Raw genomic sequence first — 16,591 nt, forward strand, 5'->3', positions numbered from 1 at the left:
TTATAGGTTGGAGAGATGACTCAGCAGTTAAGAGCACTGACTGCTCTTGCAGAGGACCTGGGTTCAATTCCCAGCACCCACATGGTGGCTAACAACTGTCTATAGCTCCAGTTCCAGAGGACCCACATGGTGGCTAACAACTGTCTATAGCTCCAGTTCCAGAGGAATTCAACACCCTTTTCTGGCCTCCGAGGGCATTGTATGACACAGGTGACCTACATGCATTCAGGCAATACACTCATACACATAAAATAAAATAAAAATAATGAAATTTTTAAAATTTTAGTAATAATACCAGAAGTCAATGTCTACTGAGTTCTTACTGTGTGCCAAATGTGCCATTTCACTGTCCGTCCCACTCCACATAAAGACTTCATTATCATCTTCACCTTACAAGACAGAAGCCAGTCTGAGAAGCTGCTTGTCTATGGTCATATTACGACTAAATGACACAGCCACATCCAGATTCAAATGAACTTTGCATCCAATGATTGTTCACTGTCAAACGGATAGACTTATCAACACCACTTTGTCAAAAGCACAATGGTTTGGTTCAAATATTGTATAGTTAGAGGAAAATTAGTGAAAGAAAGTATGGAAGAGAGAAAAAGAGAGGAGAGAGAAGAGGGCGGGGAGGGGGCTTATTTTTAAAAGTTGAGAGAATGAGCAGCTATAAAGTGAGTTTTAAAATCCCTCCCCACCCATCAGCTGAATGAGCTTCTCATTCATGAGCCATTAGAGCTGGAAGCTTATTTTACACATGAGGAACAGAGAAGGGAAGTAATTTGGTCAAGGTTACCATAATCATAAACATTTGCATTATTTCCCCAGAGATTTGTTACCTCTTCTTCCTGACATGTTTTGGGATATATACAGACAAAATCTTAATACAAAATAAAACATTTTACTGTGGTTCATTTCTTTATGTGAACATCACAACTTACTGGTGTTCCGTGCATCATTTGTCTTAGCAGATGGAAGTTCTAGAACACTGACAGCTTAGCACAAGTGATGTCAGCATGATTATTCTCCAAAATCACCAAAACCTTCCGGTTTCCAAACCCAAAATGTTAATGTGCCATTCTTGGGAGAACAAGTGTTCCCTCCAGTGTAGGGCTGATACTGTGCTGATGTCTCATCTATCTCAGGAGGATTTATCCAGTGGTGGATATGGCTAGCTGTTTATATGCTGCACCACTTCTGGACCATGAGCTGCACATGAGATCTTTACTGATGGAGACCATGTGTGCTCATCATTCCTCTAGGGTCCTCAAAGTCTACGCTTGGCCTGTAAATGTTTGTTGATTGAATGATGCCGATAGATGAATGCAAAGATACAGTAATCTTTCTTATCAGTGCAGCAATGTAATGAGAGGCCCATCAACAACTGTATTATGAATATGATACATATTATATCTCATTCCACATCATTATTGTTAGTCCAGGTGACGACCTGTCTAAACTCTAGACTGACATATTGAAAACAGGTATGTGCTTTTTCCAGGGTAAGCTGGCCCTGCCCCAACTAATCAACCAGAAAATAGTCAAAAGTTGTGAGGGCTTCCTACACTACCATTATTCTTAGAGAAGAACCATGAGGAAACGTAAAGAATGTAAAGTATTGAAACTCCTTTCAATAGTATTGGAAGGTGCTTTGGTATATTTAAGTTAAACCTGTGTCTTCCCATTAGCTGACGTCAATAATGATATTGTTGTGAAAGCTCAACCCAGAGCTGAGGCTTCAGAGATGGGTTCATTTACTTATGTTTCTCATTTGACAATCTTTGGATATTGTGCTACACGACAAAGAGATGAGCATGTAAAAGGCCCCCTCCCTTGATCTCATAAACACAGTTACAGTAAAGCTAGGGTGAGGCAACTCACTCTCAAGTCAGGCCTCCAGTGTTCAACTTCCACTCTGTATTTCACCAGGCGTGCCACATTGAATGAGTGCCTTCGTTTCTCAAATTCTGAGTCCTCAAGTGTGAAATAGAGTAAGGGTAATGACATGTATTGTGACAAGTTCTAGGGTGGATTAAATGAGATTATATATAAATGCTTAGCAAAGCATGTGGCAAGCACTCAAAAATGCTACCGACCATAACAAGGATCTTACAGTTCTACTGCAGTTGTTTTTATAGACTAATGGGAACCCGAATTTGGGCAACAGCAATGCAGTGGGAGCAGAGAAGTGAAGACAATGGAGACGTCTCTGAGAAAAAAGAGGATGGGGAGGATTTGTCATGCAATCAGATATTAGGATCAAAGTCGAAATGATTCCACATTCTGGTCTGAGGGACTGGCTGGAGAGGTGAACAGGAATGGTGGGGCGGGGGCATTCAGCCTGGGGAGTGTAGAATTTGGGGTTCTTTATAGAATAAATAGGAAGAAAGTCTTGCAGGTGTTTGGGTGGAATATCTGGCACTGAGAAGAAAAGGCTATTAATGCCATGGAGAGCATCTGAGAAATTATTTTCTATGTGGAAACACTTGATTTAAGGCCATCCACTGAATTCATTGTTGTATTGTTAAAGGTAAGATTATCAAAGACAGACTGTGGATCTTCTAGGTCAGTTTTAGATTTGTTAAAATAAACAACTCACTTTGATGAACACATCACTCATTTCTAAGGTCTGGTACCACTCAAAAGCTACAATTCCTTTGTGGTAAACCACCACTGTTAATTCAGACTTGTTTTTTTGATGGCTTTACACTTGTGACCATAACACCACCATTGTGGGTATGTAAAATGGATTTTGAAAATGGAAGCCCTTTCCCCGTGAAGCCATCCAACCCCAGCATGCAGTGATGATGCTATGAAAAAGCAAAACCAAGTAAAGACACTATCTACATTTACCTACTCTGATCCCAATTGGCAGCAAACAGCAGCAGAATCTTCCTGCCGTAGTGGTCACGGTTTTCCAGCACTCCGGGGAACCCATCGATCAGAGCCCTTTTAATGCCAGGATCATCCGCCTTGAAGTTTTTGAACATGTCCAGGTTTAACTGGCGGTACTGAAAGTACTGGGCCAGGAGTCTGAAGGCATCCGCTTGGTGAAACTTCCTGGCTCTGAGGAATCGCAGGATGAAGGCATCGTCTGTACGTAAAAACCCGATGTCCGGCCTGGTGATGATCATGTCTCTAACCTGTTGAATGTCCTGATGTAAAACATCCGGGTTTTCATTCAGTTCCAGGCGTGCTTTCTCTATAGTGTCTGGACTGAGCCCAGCCTGCAAATGTGTCATCTTGGCCAAATCTTCTTCCCAAGTGCTTAATCTCTGATGTTTTGGAAGAACAGAGACTGGTCCCATTCACATGACAGTGTGCTGAAACTGTGGCCCATTCGATGGTTTTCCTACTATAAGACTGCCCTCGGAACAGACAAGTACAGGGTCTTCTTTCCGTCCCTGGAAAACAGCAGGACATTCAGGCCCTATGTGGTGGTGGTCATCCAAAACAGAAGCGAAACCAAGGTCATTGCTTACTGAAAGACAAATGCACACAAGAGAAACGAGAGAGATGAGGCAGAGAAAACCTGGCCAACGTAGTCGGAGCCTAGACAGAAAACAGTGTGCTACACTGTGAGCCTAATGAGTACATATCCCAAGAGTAAATGGCAAATAATCCTTTAAATGGGACATTTGGCCTTATTATCAACAACTTAAATATTTAATATGCAAATATTTGAAATACAGTTACAAACTTTTTAGTTACAGTGACTCCTTAGCATAATGGTTTATGGTCAGATTAGCAACAGAGTGCTCTGAAGAAACAGTAAAAGGAAAGAAAGATCACGTTTTGTTAAATCATGCTGTATGGGGGCTGTTCACGGGCCTAGATATGACAGAAATTACGGCTGCTGCACAGTTTATTATTTCCCATTTGTCTCATTTCTCAAACAGAAGTACCACTCACAGAAATCCACCTCTCATATCTAAGGAAGCCATTTGCATCTCAAGGACACAAGCTACTATAGGTCCCTCTAACCTAACCCTAAGATACCCAATTACTGGGAAGAGGCCCACAGAAGGGGGTGGATTGTGGTGGACAGGCTCAGGGCCGAAGCGTGACTTCAACAAGCAAATTCGGCTCACATACATATGTAGAGCTTGTTGCTCTGATTTTATCCACTGCTACATAGAGGCCATGGGCTCCTGCCACTCTTGATTTGCCCTCTGCCTTGTCCATATGGGATCAGAACTCCTTTCACTTTGTATAGCTTTTCCATTGCCCTGAGACACTGTTTTACAATAGGAAAATAACAGTTTTGATCATCATCTTCCTTCTCTACATAAATGGTAAACAACATCAACAAAACCCACCCATGTTATTTGTATCTTTCCTGCTTCATGTGTAAATGCTTAAACTCTCACAGGTATCAGTTTGGTTTACTCTTCGAGCTCCCCAAATCAAAAATCAGTATAAATAAACTGAGAAGCATGCATTTTCTTCCCTGGGCTTCCTTGGCGAAAAATATCTGAAGAAAGAGGCAAAATATTTGCTCCCTGTCTTAGCATTACTGACAGTGCTTAAACATACAAGATAATTCAGAAGAAAAAAATGAGCCTCCTGCTTAGATGGCTCCCCATTTTTACTTCATGGTCAGGGGGATGAAGGACACTTCAAGTAATTGATGTTCATTTTGATGTAGTAAAATTAAAAAAAAAACTTACTTATAAAACATTTGCTTTGTAAAATAATAAAACCTAGCTCTGTAATGTGTGAAGCAGAAAGTCTTGTTTTTCACTTATTTTAAAGACCCACAAGAATAAAAGAAACAGAGCTACCACCTATCCCAGGATTGAAAGTTCAAAATCTACATAGTGCGATATTCACCCATTGTTAAATGTCCTTCTCCAGTGGCCTTACAGGCCTTCAGAAAGTCGTCTCATCTAATGCTTCCATCCACTGCAATCTTCCACATGTTGCTGAAAGTATTCTCTCTAACCAACCAAAGATGGTGGTATAATTATCCAACTGTATGCACTAATGGGAACTAATAATAATGATGCTTGGACAAGCATAAAATGGGAGAATACCAAGCCATCCACACAGATAGTCACCCTAGTGTTGAATGGCACTATTGTTCCTGTATCCAGCAGACATATTTCAGTACCCTGTCTCGGTGACCTCTATCAGTATTTGACATTGAGTGCCTTCTTCTTAGACCCCCTTCTCCTTCCTTCATTCCTTTCTCTAACTCCGTATGCCCTGACTTTTCCACTTAGCTTTGCCTTTTCCTGTTCAGTTTTCTCTTTCTGTACTGACCACTGCCAGAGCTTTCCAGGATCCTTTCCCGGGATCTATTCATCTGCACACAAATATCTCTCTCCTGTTCTCCATGTGCCACATTTAGTTGCCCACGGAGCATTTCCATGCCCATGTCCCACAGACACTACAAACTCAATATGTTCAAAACTGAACTAATCATAGTTCCCCATCTGAATTTGCTTCTCCACCTCCGTGTCTTAGTGAATGATATCATCTTCCATGCAGTTTCCCACGCTGGAAACCCGAGAGTCATCTCCTTCCACTCTCTTGCTCACCACCCACTACCAGGCAATCACTTCCTTGACAGTTCTTAAATCTTCCCAAGTCTTTCCATCTCCATGATTGCTGTCTCTGTTGAGAGGATCACCACTCCTCTCTTTAGATCTGAAACTGGCTTTCTTCCAGGGCCTCTGCTGTCAATCCATTCTCTATATTCCCATTACTCTGTGTATTACAAGTGAAATACACTCACATCGCTCCTTCGTTATCATTCATTATTAACTTCCAAATGTCTCAAAATAAAAAAAAAAACTCTGTAACGTAGTTGCTAAGACCCTCCATTTGGCTGTGCAGCCACAGTGAGCAGCAGCAGCACTGTCCACTGTTTCTCCTCTGCGTACCTTGGTAAAAGCTTCCTTCTTTACCTGACATTGATACCTGATTGAGTCCTCTTTCTTTTTCAGGACTCAATCTAAAAGTCACTTTCCCAAGAAACATTCCCTGACCTTCAGAAAGCAGAGAATCCCTAAACACCTAAATACTCACTACATCAGGTTTTATTGCCATCTTACTTTCTCCCCTCATTCAGAATACCCTATGAAAGGAGAGTGTTCACTCTTGGGAATCCCTGGCATGTGTGGCACAAAGAGAGTCAGCTCCATAAGCAGAGAAGTTTATTGTGTCCACTAATATTTTTGTGGTGCCTAGGACAGTGCACCCTATGTAGCAGATGCTACCTAACTACACACAGCATCAATGAAAACAGAAAACAGTCAATATGCTGCTTGTATGAGTAGCTGGTTTCCCCTGTGCTTGGGTTCCTCTTGGGCTATTTTTCCTTAAATAAAGCCTTGCAGCTAACTCTTAATTCCCCCTTCATCTATAAAGTATTTTCCTCCCTGAAGAATTTTCCCTAGGCACATTGTATTTCAGATCCTGGTCTCCCTGAAGCATTCTGGGTAATGTTCACAGTTCCAAGTCAAGGAGCACAGAGCTAAGAGCACAAAGCATAGCAACAGCTCACTCCCTGAAGAAGATTTAAAGCTGCTTGAAGCAAGTTACTTACCTCACAGTTCAGGGAACTCAACAATGTTTCCCAGATAAATTACCGTAGGTTCAAGGGGAGAGTTGAGGTTGCATTTCTCATAGCCTGCCTCCACACATAGCTATGCCTCCAATATATAATATCCAAAATAAATTCACTCCAATCTACATCTTTATTCTGTGCTCAGCATAAGGTAGAAAGTCCTGGGAAGAATAGCCCAGTCTGAGTCGCAGAATTTCCTACTTAAGATGAGGTGTATGCTTTCCATTAAAGAAAAATCCTTCATACCAGAAGCCAGAATAGACTGTTACCTAAATAACAACCTTAATCCATGGTAGTTAAAACTCAAGAAAAACTGTATGAAAAATGTTTATCATGATGTAGGAGTTTCAATTGACTATAAACTTTGTTCTCACTCAACTTTTTTGAATTATGCATAGATTACATGGACTTGATGTCATATTCATATGTGAGAGTGGTTTCCTTCTCTGATGGCATTCATAATAATAATAATAGCTACAATTCATTATTTATCATAGTTGTTTATTATGTCCTAGATACTCACATACTCTTTACATACCGCAGTATTTAAACTTTATAACTAAATGAAATGAGTGGAAACTGAGGCACAAAGAAGTTCAATGACTTTCCCAAGAGGCAGAAAATGGACAAAATCCAAGTAACATTTCTCTGGACGATATTCTTGACTCAGTCACTGTTTTGCCTCTTACATGGGCTAGAGCTCTCAGTATTCACTACCAAAGATCTATATAACCTTCCTTTCAGACCTCTCAAACCCTCATCTCCTTCCCTTACACTGCTTCCATGCTGCCCTTTCTGTGAGCCTAAATATGCTTCTGTGGAAAGACTTTCTTAGACAGAGTAGTGCTGCACATCACAGATGTCCACTTACCACCTCATTTTCTTTTTATTATTGTAAGCTGGCTGGAACTGCTTAAGATGTAGCTGACTCTGCTTCCCGGTTGTTACCAATATTTTGCTCTTCCCTTATGCCTTTTCCTTTGGCAAAAACAACACATCAAAGACACTCCCTTTGTCTGTGAAGGATTCAGCCCTTGCCAGGCCTCACAGAGTACTAAGCATGGCATCACTAGTGAAATATGCTGCTAACCAGGGAGGGAGCTTTAGGCAGGTATAGAAAGCAACTCTCTCTTGCTGCTAGTAGGGTCGCTCCTGATTCTGTATTTAGAAACAGGAGCATGTCTAGGGAAGCCAAGCCACAGAATTCCTGCACTTCTAATCCATGCATTTTCCAATGAACTAGAAATGTAGGTTGTAGTATTTTTGTATAAAGAAGAAAAAGAAATCACTATAGCATGGTATTTAAGTTCATGGCATTCATAGATTCTAGATGTATACCTTATCTCAAGTAGGGAAAAATCTATGTATGTATTTACTCAAACACAATTCCACCTTAAGGAAGTATACTTATAAAAACATACCGTATTTTTATCTTTGTGAATCAAAGAGTTGTTAAAATCTCGTCTCAGGAAGCATAGTGTTTGAAGTGTAACCTGTTTTGCTTCTTTTGTTGGGTATTATTCTTTCATCTACTTTGTTATCATCTTCAGAAAGCCACTTTCAATATCAGAGAAAAATCAGAGGAATTGTAGCAACGTCTCTTCTAAAAATATATCATATTTCAAAGCATTTTACATCAATTATCTTTTCCCTTTGTTACAATAATCCTTCAATAAGTGGAAGAAGATAATTTCTGGAAAATGCTAAGGTAAAATCATGTGAAAGGAGGCAGTGAAAGTGCTTGTGAAATGAAAAGATCTATCTTACATTAACTATAATAATCTTGTTAATATCATAATTATGTTGTCTCAGGATAAATAAAAGATAGAAAGATGTGTAACAGCTACAGGATTGGCTTCAAGCCAGAAATGAGCTAGTATTAGAGTTGGAAAAGAAAGAAATGTTGTTGAGCACCTGTTGCCTGCCAAGGGCTTTAATGTTATATTAGCTAATTTCCACAGCAATGTTTAGTACTAGGTTATTACTTATTAGATGAAGTAGAGTTTGACAGTTTAAAGTATAGGAGGAAGAGCAAGAGTGTGTACCTAAAATTACCTTGCCATGTTTTGTTCATGGCCACCCCATGTCTCTGAGGAGATGCCTTCTTTAACAACACATCCTGGGTACCAGCATGTTATCACTCCTCACTCCCTTGCACATCAGGTACCACATTTGGAGACAGAAGGGGTATTTTGTCATGATCAGAAAGAACGTCTATAACGCCTCACTAATCATGGTGGCTATAATGATAATCCCAGCACCTAGGAGACTGTAGCAGGAGGATCATAACTTCAAGGCTAATCTAGAATAAAAAATGAGACCCTGTCTCAACAACAACTAAACCTATAGAGCCTTAATATTGTTTGAGATATATGAATATCAATAACTAATAAATAATAATGTGACTTCTGGGTGTTCTTAGAAGTACAAAGATCAGCCAGGCATGGTGGTGCATGCCTTTAATCCCAGCATTCATCAGGCAGAGATGGGAGGTCAGCTTGAGATGGTCTGCATGGCAAGTTTCAGATCAGCTAAGGTTACACAGTGAGACTCGGTCTCAAAAAACAAAGCAAAAAAAGAAAAGAAAGAAAGAAGGAAAGAAGAGAAATACATAAAACAATTTCAAATACACATAAATGTTAATAGAAATACAAGAAGCCCATATTTGTTTTGTTTGAAAAGAGGATAAAAAATTAATCTCTGTGATAAAACCTTACATATTAAAGTCAAATCAACCTCTTCCATCAGTACACGTGGAATTTATGGTTGCAAATTTTAAATATATGATGTCTAAAACTTACTTCAAATATTTAAACTGAATATGTATTTTCACCTCAGAATGCCAAAGGGAATTTTTGTTTGCTTTGGTATGTTTTGTCTTTCAGGTGTTTATTGTTATTGTTGTTGATTAGAGCAGGTCTTATTAGGTAATACAGACTAGCCTCTGGCTCACAGTCCTCCTGCTTCCCTGAGTGCTGGGATTACAGACATGCACCACCACACTGAGCTCAGAAAGTCGATGTTGCTCATATGTCTAGACCAAAGTTTGAAATCATAGTGAACAATACTTTTTTCTTCAGTGTAACTTCATTTAAAATTTTTCCTGAATGAGAATATGTTCCCTTACTGCCAAGGGAGCCTACACTGAAATTTCAGGAGTTGTTAAATACACATTCTTTGGTGCTGACCAGAAGTGTCTGTGATTACTGAATTTTCAGGTGGTCTCTATGACTTGTAGATCTTCTTCCTAAGTACTGACAAGACGAAATCCCTGTAAGTAACAAAGCAGTCCTCCATGCATTAATTTTCCATGAGGTGTTAGCCAACTTACAGATAGGAACTCTCTGTACCACAGGCAGGAAGGCAAGTCTTGAAGGACAGACAAGAGACCTTAATCATCAGAAAATGTAGCATGATCAGAATTTAGCCCTGGCTCACAGTCAGCATTCCATCACCTTTAGCTTAACCCCAGCCCAGGGTTTACTCCTGCTCCATAAATATTCATTGTGTAGACTCCCCTGGCTCCTTTTAAAATAGCAACCAAACACACTAGCATCTGCTTCCATTTGTTCCAGCTCTCCAGAAAGGTTAAAAGTAAATTGGAATGAGTTCCATCAGAATAGAGACACTGAGAATGTCTCACCCAAAACAGATGCCAGATTAGAATGAAAATAGACTAGGTCTCAGATACTGTTGGGGCTATTTGGCAAAGGATTGTGTCCTGAATTCTAGAACAATCTCTTGTAGTCTCATGTTTTTAGTTTGCTGTGTGACAAGCAATGCAAGGAGTTGAGAGGCAAACCAAGCTAGAAAGCAGGAGATTCTTCTGCCTCTTAACAATGATGTAACAGCATTTACCTTCTAATCAACATATTTTAAGAAAGACAATGTGGAAGGGGAAAAGTTATATAGACATGGAAAATTAGACTGATATTGCTCCTTCCCTGTAAAAAGTCACAAGCAGTTACCAGTTCAATATTGAAAACAGATCAGTTGTATCTGGTAGGTTTATCAGGAGAGGAAGAGGAGGAGGGAAGAAATTCTTTTTTGTACTCAAAAGAAGAAGGTATTTTTCAAGAATGTACTCAGTTATTTGAAAGAAAAAAGAGTCCGGGGAATGAAAAAGTTGGGCACACAAAATAGCTATTAAATCCCACTTTTCGCTGTTTTTTTCACCACATCTCTGTAACTGGGACTCTTCTTGTGGATACTGTTGGGCCAATGAGGTAAGAAAACTCTCAGGTAAAAATGAAATGGAGCAGGTCACCTTGAAATAAGGGAGCACAGGGGAGAAGCCACCAGCACAACTTTCTCCCCAGTTGACCATGTAATTCTGAGCCCTTACCGTCTCAGAAGTTGGAATGATTTTTTTATTTCATTTCGGAGTATCATCACTTATTAATCAGACCTAAAAATGGGAAATTTAAGCAGGTGGCAAACTGTTTGCCATCCTTGCAGTTTAAGGTGGTCTAGACCTTACATTGAATGAAATAAGTCAGGCACAGAAGAACAAACACCACCTTCTCCCTCATATGTAAGAGACCAAAAGGTTGATCTGGTGAAAGAACAAAACAGTAGTAGAGGCTGGGAAGCAGAGGGAAAACGGGTAATTGAGAGATGTTAGACACGTGCCAGAATACTGCTGGGTAGGAGCTATAAGCTCCCATGTTCCATAGCACCGTGGGCCAAGTATAGTTTATAATTATTTTATACCTCAAAATCGGTAGAAGACTTTAAAGGTTCTCAACACAAACTAATTAAGTTGATTTGATCATTACATATGTGTACATGTATTGAATTATTATACCGTGTCCCATAAATATATATAATTATGTATCAATAAACCATTTTTAAAAAATATTTTATTCATTATTTTATTTTTATGTGTATGCATGTATTGCCTGCATGTAGGTAAGTGCACCCATGTTGTGCAATGCCTGAGGGGGACAGAAGAGAGTGTCCAATCCCCTGGAACTGGAGTTACAGACAGTTGTTAGCTGCCATGTGGGTGCTGGGATTCAAACCTGGGTCTTCTGCAAGAACAGTCAGTGTTCTTAACCGCTGAGCTATCTCTCCAGACCCAATAAACCTTTTTTTTTTGGTCTTTTTGAGACAGGGTCTCACTGTAGTCACGGCTGACCTGAACTCACTATATAGACCAGGCTGGCCTTGAACTCACAACAATCCCCTTGCCCTGCCTCCCAAGTGCTGGGATTAAAGGCATGCACCACCACGCCAGGCTTATGGTTTTTGTTTTGTTTTGTTTTGTTTTGTTTTGTTTTTTTTGTCTTTTTGAGACAGGGTCTCACTGTAGTCTCAGCTGACCTGAACTCACTATGTAGAGCACCAATAAACCATTTTTACCAAAGGTAGTTCATGAATCAGTAGCACTCTCAGAACTTAGGGGGTTACCGGGAACACAAACTACTGAGATGCACACAGACCTGCTGAAGGACCAATGGAATCCCCAGGCAAGTTACATGCACATGAATGTTTGAGAGGCAGTGGTCTGGAGGACTAGCGATGACACAGGAGTGCTGAGGAGGTGGGTGAATTGCCTATGAAGCAAAGTTCACAATGTTTGTGGACAGCTGTGTCCATTTGTTAGTAAAAAGGGTGGGATCATCCCCGGGGTGCTCGTTCCCATGGACAATGACAATCATGATGGTTTGTCATATCCTCCATTAATTACAACCACACATGATTACATGCTATATGAAAACCAAAAAAAAGGAAAGAAGGAAGAAGGAAAAAGGGGAAGGAAGAAGAGGAGAGGTGGGAAGGGACAGGAGAAGGGAAGGACAAAGAAAGAAAGGAAGGGAGAGAAAGAAAGGAAAAGAGTGAGAAAATGTGATTTTGCCTCTTATGTTGATTCCACTTCAAGAAATTTGTTTATCAAGCTGATAATTTGAGCCTTCAACCACCCCCATGATCCACAGCTTGGCTCCTGCTTCTTCCAAAACTGCAAAATACAGAACACTGTGTAACCTGCATATGTGACACACATAAACGTGTAGAAGTTTACATAATACATTTGAGTAATAATAGTAGCTGAATTGGGGTGATGCTATTTTAAGGAACAGCGATGGGAAAGGAATAGCCAGACAGCTACACTATCTCCAAAATTTGAAGATTTGGCTGAAAGGGTCCAGGACACAGAATGCATCATCCCCAACACACGTGGGGAAATTCTTCCTGGCTCAGAAGTCAAGAACAAAAACTCATAGGAAATTAGCTTACCATAAAGGGCACTTTCAATAATACTTCCTGTCATAGAACAGATCTGCAAAGTACAGGACACCTGACTGAGGAGACTGAAAGGAGGTAAGGGAGAAGGTGAACTTATGCCTGGATACATGAAGACTCTTTATGGAGCAGGGAGAATCTGGCCAGCTGGTTTCTACCTCCACGATGAATCGAGCAGTGTATAAACTTTCTTTAAACCAATAAAAACTTGGATTGGAAATTAAGTCCATTTTTCACTAGAGAAATAATGGACACCTGGGGCTGACAAGGGTTTCAGACATATGGCCATTCAATTGTGGGCCTTCTGAAACTTTATTCCAGTGAAATCCAGACCCAAACCATGACTATTTGGGAGAAGATGTAAAAGGAAGAAAAAAAGGATTCTTTTGGCAGAACTGAGGGTCTTCTAGGTGAACTGCATGTAAGCAAACTCCATGATTTTTATCATTGCTCTTCTTGTCACCTCCTCTTCCAAATCACAGTTACAACAGCAGCAGAGAACACCAAAGTCAACTGGAATCCTATATGAAGGGTGGCTCTGCACCAAGGGAGTTTGCGAAGTCAGGAACAGATTGCTCAGAGATAATAGGCTGTCTCTTGACAAGCCTGAAGATGTAAGCAGACACAATAAATTCCAACAAGTTCTAAGAGTTCAAGATTTTATCTTTTAGGAAATGAAGGACCTTCCAGCTTTGCACAATTCTAAAATGTTGCACCCTTCTGTGAGCGTGTCTACAAAAATGTACGGCAGCACTCTGCTGAGAAATGGTTCCTGCTCACCTTTAAATCCATTTTTAAAATGAGAAAGTTCTGTTATTGGAAATATGAAAAATATTTTCCCTTGCTAGAAAAAAATAAATGTTGAAGCCACAATAGTGGCACTCTATAAAAATTAATAAGCTCAGCATATTTCAGTCAGGGGAAAGCATCGCTTCTGAGACAGATGCCTGTAAATCTCACTGAAGCAGCATTGCTTTGAAATTTCTCCAGCCTCAGGAAATTGCATTAAGCACAGGAAGACAGCAGCTCTGGGGCTCTGGATTCCTGGCCTGGGCTTCTGGTAGAGCAGCTCAGATTGGCAGCTTGTACTATTTAAAATTACCTGGCTGGCCCATTCTCTGTGCATAGATAAGGAAGTTTTAAGACTGTGTCTCGGGGACTTGGGCAGTTTATTTGTTGTGCATATTATCAGTCTAGGACAGTAGGTAGAAGACTAAACTGTTTTCCCTGAAATACACTTTGCCAAATATTTTCACTGCTTTTCTTGGTTTGAGTTTTAAAATGAGTAAAATTTAGAAACAAATGGAATCATGCTGTGTTCATACAATTAGTAACAAGTAAACTTTTGACATGATGCTACCACTCTTCATTCATGAAGATTATTAGGAATGAATTCTTCCATAAAACATCTTCCTTAATACATCTGTTTGTGAATCTTTTTATTTTGGATAATGTCTCTAAGATAAATAAGGTCAAAACTTGCTTCAATGTCCCTTTTCCAAGATGCAGAATAAATGCACAACGGTAATTGTTAAGAAGCTTTTCTGTGCTTTGGTTCAAACTTTCTTGTTACATGTGACCTGACATTTCATTTAGATAGACTACATCTAAATCAAGAGCCTTACTTTATGAAAAACAACTTACCAAACCAACAACAACAAAAGAAACCACAATTCGTCGCAGTTCCATTAAAATCAATTCAATTAGCACTTATCACGTATTTTTATTTATGTCAGGCACAAGCACTTATTTGATGTTTGTTAGCTCTTATAAAACACATGACCCTGGCTAATAGATGCCATGACCTAGGATTAGACCATCAGGTCCAAACTAATGAGCTATTTGAAAGATGGTCCAACTCCCGTTTGGCTGAGATGGAAGATGATCCCACTGTGAGAGCAGAGCCAGGCAAACCAGTTCCATAAAATGCCTTTTCCATTTCTGCGCTCTATCCCCCTTTACTATTACAGGAAAATGGTGTTAGCGCCTGATTACTGAGAAAGCACACAAAAATCTCGCCTTCCAAATCTGAGCCAGTCCTTGACTAGTAATGAACAAAGCCAGACCATCTGCTCTGAATATCATTACCACTTTGGCCATTTGGGCAAGGGATCTATCTGTTCTGCTTCTGAGAGAGGTTTATGATTGGAAATTAAAATAAGGACACAAGAGGAGACATTTGAGAGAAAAGAATCTCCCAGTGAGAACCCCATTTGTTAGGTTATTGCTACAATCATTTTAATTTTGATTTTGACCACAGAGTTAACCTTTGAGGTTCTCATTTTACAAAATATTTCAGTTAAAAAAAAAAAAAAAAAAAAAAACAGAAAACTTAATTCCAGAGTTTCTACAGTAAATGCCTAGGAAGGAAAACAGCCATGTGGGTGCTATGAGTCACCCATCACCCCCACCCTGCTTCCTGGTGACTCTCCATTGGAAAACCAGCATGTTGGGCTGAGCTAACATTTCTCTTTCTGGAATCACACTACGCCTCAGGCCATGTTAATTTCCTGAACTAAACAGACCCTAATCTGCTGAAAGGCAGCTGCCTAACTGCTGGTGTCTGGCAAGTCCCCATCTGTCCCTGAGCCGGGGTCTCTCTCTGCTGCCTCCACTCTCCCTTTCTCTCTTTGTTTTCAGGGGTTCGTCCACCTGAACTTTCCTTTCTATGACTGCGAACTTGAGCTCCTTCCTCTACCCTGCTGACCACAGGCTTTGTCTAAGTGACAAGACACAGTTGTGTGGACTGTAGTTACCGCGCCGGTGATGGTGGAGATGATGACGGTGATGGTGGAGATAGGGTGCTGATGGCTGGGGATCGCAGGCTGGCGGCGTAGCAGGAGGAGGATGGACAAGGTGGAGGTGAAGAGTGGGGAACGGAAGGATGGAGTGCAGAGGGATTGCAGATGAGAGCTGTCCACGCACCAAAGTGCTGAAACGCCGCAGCCATGGCATAAGAGCGGGGACAGGCGGGGAGGCTCTGCGAACACAGAAGGAAGGAAAAAGGCAACAAATACCTTCACACCGCCGCCCAGGCTTGCTTTGGGAATGTGTTTCTGCAGGTGTCCTCGCTGCTGAACTGGGTGGGTGAGATCCCCTATCCTGGCAGTTGGATCGCAGATTTCTCTAGAAAGCTGTGAATGAGAGCCGGGGCTGCACCGGGCTGTGATTTTGGTAGGAGGCGTGTGCACCAGAGACTCTGTCCTTATACCGAGCCTGGCTTTCCCCTGGGTCCTAAATGCCTCCGCAGGTTGCTTTCTCCCCCTTCTCTCCTCCCTCCTCCTGATTCCCGAAGCACAGTACCAAGAATTAATGCAATTTGTTAACACTTGGGACAAAAAAGTACCAGAATCATCACTCCCCACACAACGTTTTAAAGCAGAACGGATTGTTGCAAGTTCCAAAAGAGATAGCAACTGTGTGTAAACCTGACAGGTAGCAAGGCATCACATTCCTATGGAAAAGAGGATTGTTTTATTAGTAAACAAGATTCAGATGGTGACCTATTGGAAAAGATCCAAATTAAAGTACCATCTTGCCAAAATAAATACATGTACATTAAGCTAGTCTATGAAACTTAAGACATTTGAAAAATATCTAAAAGAATATGTGTATTATTGATGTTAGGATCTGAAACGTTTTGTAAGCAGAAGAGTAAGGAAATCACAAGGAAAAGATCAATAAGTTTGAGTACATAAATATTTCCTAATGTCAAAACTGTGAATACAGAAACTACTTCTTGGAAAAAATGCAGCAAATATGTGTTTC

The 16,591-nt window shown here is 40.5% G+C and overlaps 1 protein-coding gene across 2 annotated transcripts in view; it reads right to left on the minus strand.

Moving 5' to 3' along the window:
• The window catches only part of Clvs1 (clavesin 1), a 205,216-nt gene extending 189,213 nt beyond the window's left edge, over positions 1–16,003 (minus strand). Inside the window, exons 1-2 of one of the 2 annotated variants that reach the window (XM_029565634.1) lie at positions 15,841–16,003; positions 2,857–3,407 (exon numbers count right to left, since the gene is read on the minus strand). In XM_029565634.1, the coding sequence (XP_029421494.1) occupies positions 2,857–3,311 (455 nt within the window). In that variant the 5' untranslated portion in view covers positions 3,312–3,407; positions 15,841–16,003. Of the gene's footprint in view, positions 1–2,856; positions 3,485–15,840 lie in introns of both variants that reach the window. The other variant, XM_008837590.2, reaches the window with a different exon arrangement.
• Between the last annotated feature and the right edge of the window lie 588 nt (positions 16,004–16,591).

The sequence above is a fragment of the Nannospalax galili genome, unplaced genomic scaffold, assembly GCF_000622305.1.
Source record: "Nannospalax galili isolate Female #2095 unplaced genomic scaffold, S.galili_v1.0 scaffold397, whole genome shotgun sequence".
NCBI lineage: Eukaryota > Metazoa > Chordata > Mammalia > Rodentia > Spalacidae > Nannospalax > Nannospalax galili.